Source organism: Arachis duranensis, chromosome 5 (assembly GCF_000817695.3).
Source record: "Arachis duranensis cultivar V14167 chromosome 5, aradu.V14167.gnm2.J7QH, whole genome shotgun sequence".
Classification (NCBI taxonomy): Eukaryota; Viridiplantae; Streptophyta; class Magnoliopsida; order Fabales; family Fabaceae; genus Arachis; species Arachis duranensis.
In genome coordinates this window covers 28,593,246-28,602,750 of record NC_029776.3, presented here as the reverse complement: position 1 = coordinate 28,602,750, position 9,505 = coordinate 28,593,246, and the positions used below count along the sequence as shown (strand labels likewise).

The window sequence follows — 9,505 nt, the reverse complement described above, 5'->3', positions numbered from 1 at the left end:
AGAGAGAAAGGAAGGAAAGAAAGAAGAGAAAGAAAGAGAGGAGGGAGAAGAAAGAGAGAGAAAGAAGGGAAGGGGGAGAGAGATAATAGGAGAGAGAGAAAGAGAAAAAAGGAAAAAAATAGAGAGAGAGAGAAAGAGGAAGAGAGTAGGGAGAGGAGAGAGAGAAACAAAAGGGAAGAGAGAGGAAAAAGATGGGGAAAGAGAGAAGGGGGAAGGGGGGAGAGAGAGAGAGAAGGGGGAAGGGAGGGGGAGCGAGGGAGAGGGGAGAAAAAGGAAAGAGAGGGAGAGAGAGCAAGAGGAAAAGGAGAGAGAGAGGGGAGGGAAAGAAAGAGGAGAAGAAGAGAGAGAGAGAGGAAGAAAGAGGGGGAGAGAGAAAGGAATGAGAGGAGATAAAGAGAAAAAAGGGGAGAGCGAGGAAAAGGAGGGATAGAGAGAGGAAGAGAGGAGGGAAAGGAGAGAGAGGGAGAAGAGGGGGAGAGAGAGAGAGCGAGGGAAGAGAGAGAGAGAAAGGGTATGTAAAAACTAATTTTAGAGTTTAAATAAAACCAGTTTTAATTTGGTTTAAAATTAAACTGAACCATAAAAACTGATTTTTAATAAACTGGTTTTCATAAAAACTATGGTTTAAGTTCATTTTTTTTATTTAAAAAAACTGGTTTATTTAAAACAGTTTCAGTTCAATTTATATTCAGTTCAGTGAAACCAGTTTTTTTGCACACCCTAACTTTTCTTAATCTTTTTTTTTCTCTTTTTTTTCAATAACATAATATAAACAGGATTGATGTATATGGTTTACATTCAATACATGAGTATGTACTTGATAAACCACTATTTCATGGTTTATCTTGTGCTAATCTGAGTGGTTTTTATCAACTCTTTGATCACTTATTCATATGATTTGCATGGTTTTACAATTCCTTCCTAGTTTTGTTATATGATTGAAAACTTGCTTCCTAAAGCCTTTAAATTACCAAAAATTAATTCCCTTTATATCATTCGGTGCCGTGATCCGTGTGTTAAGTGTTTCAGACTTTATAGGGCAAGAATGGCTTAGAGGATGGAGATGAAGCTTGCAAAAATGGAAGGAACACAAGAAATTAAGGAGAAAAAACAGCGAGCATCGACGCGCACGCATGGCTCACGCGTGTGCGCGATTTGGAGAATTCACAGCAACGCGTGCGCCTACCTGACGCGTACGTGTGGATTGAAGTTTGCACAGCGATGCGTGCGCGTACTTGACGCGTGCGTGTGACACGCGAAGATGGCCAGCGACGCGTACGCGTGACATGCACGATCTGCAGAAATCACAGAAAACGCTGGGGCAATTTTGGCCGAGTTTGGACCCAGTTTTCGGCCCAGAAACACAGACTAGAGCCAGAAAACAGCAGAGACTCAACACACATTCTCATTACGCATAATTTTAGTTTAGTTTTGAATCTTAGAAAGAAGACTACTCCTTCTTCTAGGGTTCCTTTACATTCATAGATTTTTACTTTCATGCTTTCGCTTTTGGATATTGAGAAGGATCATTGCCTCCGTGGAAGTTTCATCATTCTAGTTTGCTTTCTCATTCCTTTACTTTTTATTGCCCATTAACGCTGCTTGGATAAGTATGTTGCAATTTGGGATTTATTAATGCAAATTATTATTTTTACTTTAATTGAATTTTAATTATTGTTTATCATGTCTTCCTTCTATTCTCTTTTTAATTCTGTGAAGTTTATATTCATGTTAATGGAGTAGTTTCCTAACTTGATTGGGAGTTGATTAAGAGGAGAACCTTGAGTTGGAATATTCAAGTGGTAATCCTAATTGGTAGTTGATGACTGACAACTCTAGTCTCTAACTCTAATCCTTCCTTAGGAGAGGATTGGGACCTGTGATAGAGTTGGTTAGTTAGTTACTTGACTTTTCCTTATTAAGTAAGGGATGACCAAGTAGAACAACAACCTTTTATCATTACACTTGGAAAAATCCAACAAGGATAGAGCTTCCAATTAATCTTCTCCCGGTCAAGGCTTTTAATCGAATTATATAAATTTTCTCGTTAATTTCCATTGCTCAAATTTACAATTATTTATATTTCTGTTTCTCAAACTCAAAATTTCTAGGAAAACCTCTAACCAATAAGCTGCACTCTTTTGTCAACTCGTTGGGAGACGACCTGGGATTTCTACTCCCAGTATCTTGTTCTTAAATTTGTGACAATTCTTTTCTAAATTGATAAGCGGATTTTAGCCGGCTAAGAACTGTACTTGCAACGCTACTTTTTACTATAAATTTCTTAATCGGTCAATTTCCGCCACGTCAATTTTTGGCGCCGTTGCCGGGGAGTTGCAACAGTGTGCTAATTTATTGGTTGGAATTTATTTATTTGCATTTTATTTTATTTTTTTTATTACCATGAGTTGTATGTTTCTTTCGTTGAATGACGCGTTCACTGCCTGATTCGAGCTTAGCCGCTTTTGATCCTGAAATTGAAAGAACTCTTTCACGTATTAGGCGAGCTCGGCGTCGGTTAGCCTCTGAGGGTGGTGAAGTGGTTATTGCCAATTCACCAGTCTTATTTGAGAGCGAATCTAAAGCACCATTTGAGGAGGAAACCAGCTCTTCTACTACTGATTCGGTTGATTCACGTGTACCCCAGACTTCACCCTGCAACTGTATCAAGCGCGTCACCCAAATCTGGCTGCAGATTTTGAACTGAAGACGTCGCTAATCAACTTGATATCCAAGTTTCATGGCCTACCTGCTCAGGAGCCTATAAAGCACCTCAGGGATTTCCAGACGGCCTGTTCTACTGTTAGGCGTCATGGTGCAGATGAGACTACTATTCTGCTGATCGCCTTCCCGTTTTCTCTTGAGAAAAAGGCAAGGGAGTGGTACTACACTCAACCTGAGGTAGTGGTTACCAACTGGGATACGCTCAGGAGAGAGTTCCTGGACAAATACTTTCCAGCTGAAGTTACAGACAGACTGAGGAAAGAGATCTCCTGCATTATCCAAGGAGAATTAGAGACCCTCTACGAATACTGGGAACGCTTCAGGAACCTCTTAGACTCATGTCCCCACCACAAGATTGATGAGATGGTGTTGATCAGTTACTTCACACAAGGTATGAAGCCTCAAGATAAAACTACATTAGATGCTGCAAGTAATGGCTCTCTGAAGAAGTACAAGACAGCAACAGAAGCGTGGCAGCTGATTGCCGATCTAGCTGAATCGACCCGGAACACTAGACATAGGACCAACCATCCTAATACTGTTGTGGAGGTGTCCTCTAGTAGTGAGACTACTGCTTTCACTCAAGCTCTGGGGGAGATGACCAACCTACTGAAGCAGATAAATCTAAATCAACAACAATCTCAACCTCCCTCACCACAACATAGTCAACAACTGGTTCCATAGAGAGTATGCGAAATATGTGCTGATTATAGTCATTACACTGATGAGTGTCCACAACTCCAACAAGAGGACAACACCTTGGTAGCTACTCACAATTTCCATGACCGCCCAAATCAAAGCTCCTATCAACAAGGCGGCAACTACAACCAAAGTGGGAACTATAACCAAAGTTGGCAAGATAACTACAACCAAGGCTGGAGAGATAATTCCAACCATGGCTGGAGGGACAACTATAACAGAGGAGGCAGGGACAACCAAGGAAATCAGAGGTGGAATAATAACAACAATAGACAACAGAACCAGAACCAGCCTTACAGAGCGCCTCACCTAAGGCAACCCCAAGCACCTCAGAACAACCAACAGCAGGCCCCTCAAATCACTTACCACTCTTCTTCTAATGACGAGTTGCTTCATTCGCTTGCGCAAGGGCAAAAGACCATGGAAAGCACACTTAACGGTCTAACTTCTGCTATACAAGCTCTCGTCTCCCAGATAAGATCATCGAGTACCTCTAACACTCAACCTGCAAGCTCCAGTGGAATTCCTTCTCAACCCTTACCCAACCCCAAGGGTGGCATCAATGTCATCACTTTGAGGTCTGGAACCACATTGTAAGAGAGGAATCAGGAGGAGCCAAGGCCACAAGAGCACGCCCCAGATGCATACATGGTTGAAGTGGAGGATATTGAAGAGGAAGATGAAGTACAAGACATGGTTAAAGAAGAAGCAGCTCAACCAAGGAATGGAGAACCCAAGCAAGATGAAGCTGTAAGAGACGCCATTCCTATCCCATTTCCACACCTTGCAAGGACGTCCAGAAAGCAGATGGAACTTGATCCCAAAATGGTAGAAATCTTCAAAAAGGTTGAGGTAACTGTTCCCCCTTTTGATGTTATTCAGCAAGTACCTAAATATGCGAAGTTTCTAAAGGATTTGTGTATACATAAGGATAAGATTAATAAATTAGAGATTATTCCTTTAGGTAGTTCCATATCTGCTTTAACGGGGGGTATACCTGAAAAATGTAGTGACCCAGGTCCATGCATGGTTAACTGTACCATTGGGGGTGTAATATTTTCTGACTGCATGTGTGATTTAGGAGCGTGCGTGAGTATTATGCCTTTGTCTATATATGATGCTTTGAGACTCCCTCCTTTAAAAAGGTCGGCAACTCGTTTTGCGTTAGCAGATAAAAGCATTATTACAGTGCTTGGAATCGCTGATGACGTGCTAGTGAGCATTAAGGGGCTCACATTTCCCATTGACTTCTATATCTTGGAGATGCCCCAAAATGACTCAGGAAGACCGTCATCTATCCTGCTCGGAAGACCATTCCTGAAGACTTCAAAGTTCAAGTTGGATGCCTTCTCAGGAACTTATTCTTTTGAGATAGATGGCCGAGCAGTAAGCTTCAATCTGAATGAAGCCATGAAGCACCCTCTGGAAGATCATTCCATCTTCCAGTTCGACATCATTGATGAGACCGTGGCTGAGGTCCACCAAGAAGAAATAGAAGAGTTGCACATGGAGCAAGGTCTAAGTATGGGGAACCCCTCTGAACACAATGGGGATACTTTGCCATCATCACTAGTTCCAGAAGATCTAGTGTCCAGTCAGGAGCAGAAATTAGAGTTAAAGCCACTTCCACCCCACCTCAAGTATGCTTACCTTGAGGATAATCAGAAGCTCCCAGTCATAATTGCAAGGGAACTCACTTCCAACAGGAGGAGTAGTTGCTTAGTGTGCTGAGAAGACACAAGAAGGCCATTGGGTGGAGCTTGGTGGATATAGTAGGCATCAACCCTCAAGTTTGTGAGCACAGAATATTTTTAGAAGAGGGAACAAGGCCTGTCCGTCAACTCCAAAGAAGACTGAATCCCACTATCTTGGAGGTTGTCAAGAAGGAAGTGACCAGATTGCTTGTGGCAGATATCATTTACCCCATCTCAGACAGTGAATGGGTAAGCCCAGTACAAGTGGTGCCCAAGAAGTCTGGAGTCACTACAGTGAAGAATGAGCAAGGAGAGCTCACAACAACCAGAGTACAGAACGCCTGGAGGGTTTGCATTGATTACAGGCACCTCAACCAGGCCACCCGTAAGGATCACTACCCCTACCATTCATTGATCAAATGCTGGATCGCCTGTCAGGTAAATCACATTATTGTTTTTTAGATGGTTACACAGGCTATTTCCAGATTCATATAGCTCCTGAAGATCAGGAGAAAACTACTTTTACATGTCCCTTTGGAAGATATGCTTACAAGAGAATGCCTTTTGGCTTGTGCAATGCACCAGCTACCTTCCAAAGGTGCATGATGAGTCTTTTCTCTGATCTTATTGAGAGCTGTATAAAGGTTTTTATGGATGATTTTAGCGTATACGATGATTCCTTTAGCCTTTGCTTGGATAGTTTATCTAGAGTATTAGACAGGTGTGTTAGTTCAAACCTTGTTTTAAATTTTGAAAAGTGTCATTTTATGGTCAAACAAGGTATTGTTCTAGGACATGTTGTCTCTAATACTGATATTTCTGTAGATCCAGCAAAGGTAGATGTCATTTCTAGTTTACCTTACCCCTCCTCCGTGAGGGAAGTCCGTTTGTTCCTTGGCCATGCAGGTTTTTACCGGAGATTCATCAAGGACTTTAGTAAGGTAGCATTGCCCTTATCCAGACTACTGCGGAAGGATGTTGAGTTTGAGCTGAGTGAGGACTGTATGGTGGCATTTGATAAGCTGAAGATCGCCTTGACTCAAGCTCCAATTGTGAGAGGACCAGACTGGAGCCAGCCCTTTGAGATTATGTGTGATGCCTCCGACCATGCTGTAGGAGCGGCGCTGGCCCAGTGCACAGGTAAGGATCCTTTTATCATTGCTTATGCATCTAAGACCTTAGACCCTGCTCAGTCTAATTACACTACCACTGAAAAAGAGCTTCTGGCTATTTTTTTGCTCTGGATAAATTCCGAGCCTATTTACTTGGTACTAAGGTGGTAGTGTACTTAGACCACGCAACTCTAAAATATTTATTAGCTAAAAAAGAGTCCAAACCAAGGATAATACGTTGGATATTGCTGCTGCAAGAATTTGATTTAGAAATTAAGGATAGGAGTGGTTCTCAAAACTTAGTGGCAGACCACTTGAGTCGCCTTGAGCACATTAAGGATGAATCCACTCCCATTAATGATGCTTTTCCTTTTGACAGCTTGCATGCAATATTTGAAGTAGTTCCTTGGTATGCCCCTATAGTTAATTATCTAGTTAGTCACACATTCCCTCCCAATTTTACTAAGCATCAGAGGGACAAGCTGAAAAGCGAGTCCAAATGTTATATATGGGATGATCCCTATTTGTGGAGGTATGGTGTTGACCAGATAATTAAAAGGTGTGTGCCTCAAACAGAATTCCAGTCTATTTTAGAGGCCTGCCACTCCTCTGAGAGTGGTGGCCATTTTGGTCCTTAAAGGACAGCTAGAAAAATTTTAGATTGTGGATTCTGGTGGCCCACTCTTTTTAAAGACGCTATTGCTTTCTGTAAATTTTGTTCCCCATGCCAAAGGTTTGGTAACATATCCAAGAGGGATGAGATGCCCCAACAAATTATGTTGTTCTGTGAGATTTTTTATGTTTGGGGCGTTGACTTCATGGGTCAGTTTCCAAACTTGAGCGGTTTCTTATATATACTGTTACCTGTAGATTATGTTTCTAAATGGGTGGAAGCAATTCCTACCCGTACTGATGATGCTAACACTGTTGTTTCTTTTGTTAGAAACTATATTATTTGTCGCTTTGGATCACCACGAGCAATCGTGAGTGATCATGGCACCCATTTTTGTAATAGGAGATTGACCGCTCTACTGAAGAAGCATGGCGTTATTCACAAGGTAGCAACAGCCTACCATCCCACAGACTAATGGACAAGCAGAGGTGTTGGTGCACGAAATTGCAATTCACACTTTTCACAACTCCGCACAACTAACCAGCAAGTGCACTGAGTCGTCCAAGTAATACCTTATGTGAGTAAGGGTCGATCCCACGAAGATTGTCGGCTTGAAGCAAGCTATGGTCACCTTGTAAATCTCAGTCAGATGGATTCAATTGGTTATGAGGTTTTGATAATTAAAAGATAAATAAACAGAAAAGTAAGATAAAGATACTTATGTAATTCATTGGTGGGAATTTCAGATAAGCGTTTGGAGATGCTTTGTTGCTTCTGAACCTCTGCTTTTCTATTGCCTTCTTCAAACCATGCGTGCTCCCTTCCATGGCAAGCTGTATGATCCTCTTAGTGAAAAATACCAGGTACGATCTCTGCACGGCTAATCAACTGTCGGATTTCTCGTCTCGGATGAAAAATACCATGTACAGATACCGCACGGCTAATCATCTGTCGGTTCACGCTAATGCTGGAATAGGACCATTATCCTTTTGCACACTGTCACTGATAAACCACTATTTTATGGTTAATCTTATGCTCAATTGAGTGGAATTTGTCAACTCTTTACCCACTTATTCATATTATTTGCATGGTTTTACATTTGCCTTCCTAATTATGTGCTTTGATTGAAAACATGCTTCTTTGATCTTATATTTGCTAATATTAATCCTCTCTTATTACCATTAGATGCCTTGATATGTGTGTTAAGTGTTTTCAGAGATTACAAGGCAGGAATGGCTCAGAGGATGGAAAGGAAACATGCAAAAGTGGAAGGAATGCAAGAAGTTGGAGAAGCTGCTAAGCTGTCCAGCCTGACCTCTTTGCACTCAAATGGCTATAACTTTGGCTATAGAGGTCCAAATGACGCGGTTCTAGTTGCGTTGGAAAGCTAACGTCCGAGGCTTCGATTTGATATATAATTTGTCATAGCTGCTCTGACACCAGGCGACGCGAACGCGTGGGTCACGCGGACGCATGACCTGGCAGGAACGCAACCCGCACGGCCGCATGGACGACGCCTCCGCGTCACTTTGCCGCGACCTGAACGTAACAGAAATCACTGGGGGCGATTTCTGGGCTGTTTTTGACCCAGTTTTCAGCCTAGAACACACAGATTAGAGGCTATAAAGTGGGGGAATGCATCCATTCATAAGGAGGCTCTCATAATTCACTTTTCATGTTTTAGATGTAGTTTTAGAGAGAGAGGTTCTCTCCTCTCTCTCTCTTAGGATTAGGATTTAGGACTTCTCTTAGTTTTAGGAGTGACTCTCGATCCCAGGTTTAATATTCCTTTTACTTTATATTTCTCTTTTACTTTTAGATATTCTAATGCTTTTATTTGTTAATTACTTATGTTGCCAAATTGGCTTATGGCTTTCATGTTATGATTTTCTTTATTTATGTAATTGAAGTATTTTTAGATTTATGATCTATATTTAGCTTTTTACATTCTTGACTTTAATTAAGTGATTGGTAACGCTTGAGCTGTCAAATAAAATAGTGGTTGAAATTGGCAGATTCTGATTGCACTAGGATTGCTCTAAAGCTAGTCTCTCCACAAGAGTTGACTAGGACTTGAGAATCAAGCTAATCAGTCCACTTAACCTTCCTTTGTTTTGTAAAGGTTAACAAAGTGGGATTAAAATCCAATTCGCATCACAATTGATAAGGATAGGACTTCCAGTTCTTATACTATTGCCAAGAGTTTTATTTTATAGTTATTTATTTATTTTTATTGCTTTAATTTATAAATATACCTGTGCCCATTGCCAAACTCCAAAATCCCAATTTACAAAACTCATAACCAATAATAAGAACATACCTCCCTGCAATTCCTTGAGAAGACGACCCGAGGTTTAAATACTCGGTTATCAATTTTAAAGGAGTTTGTTACTTGTGACAACCAAATCGTTTGTATGAAAGGACTTTTGTTGGTTTAGAAGTTATACTTGCAACGAGAGTTTATTCTGAATTCTAGACCACGCAAAAGTTCTCTCATCAAAATGGCGCCATTGCCGGAGAATTGCAAACGTGTGCCTTATTATTTGTTATTGTAAATATTTAAAAAATTTTTTTTGCTTGTTTATTTTGTTTTTAATTTTTATTAATTACTATGAATTCTCACCCCTCTGGTTTCAAGTTTGGTTCCAATGTTGTTGTAAGGA

The 9,505-nt window shown here is 41.0% G+C and overlaps 1 protein-coding gene across 1 annotated transcript; it reads left to right on the top strand.

Annotated features, from left to right (window-relative positions):
• The first annotated feature begins 2,428 nt into the window (after window positions 1-2,428).
• On the top strand, window positions 2,429-4,020 carry LOC107488975 (uncharacterized). Its single transcript, XM_016109760.1, has 3 exons — window positions 2,429-2,638; window positions 2,758-3,399; window positions 3,454-4,020. The coding sequence occupies exons 1-3, from the start codon at window positions 2,429-2,431 to the stop codon at window positions 4,018-4,020; spliced, it is 1,419 nt and encodes a 472-aa protein (XP_015965246.1).
• Window positions 4,021-9,505: the final 5,485 nt, after the last annotated feature.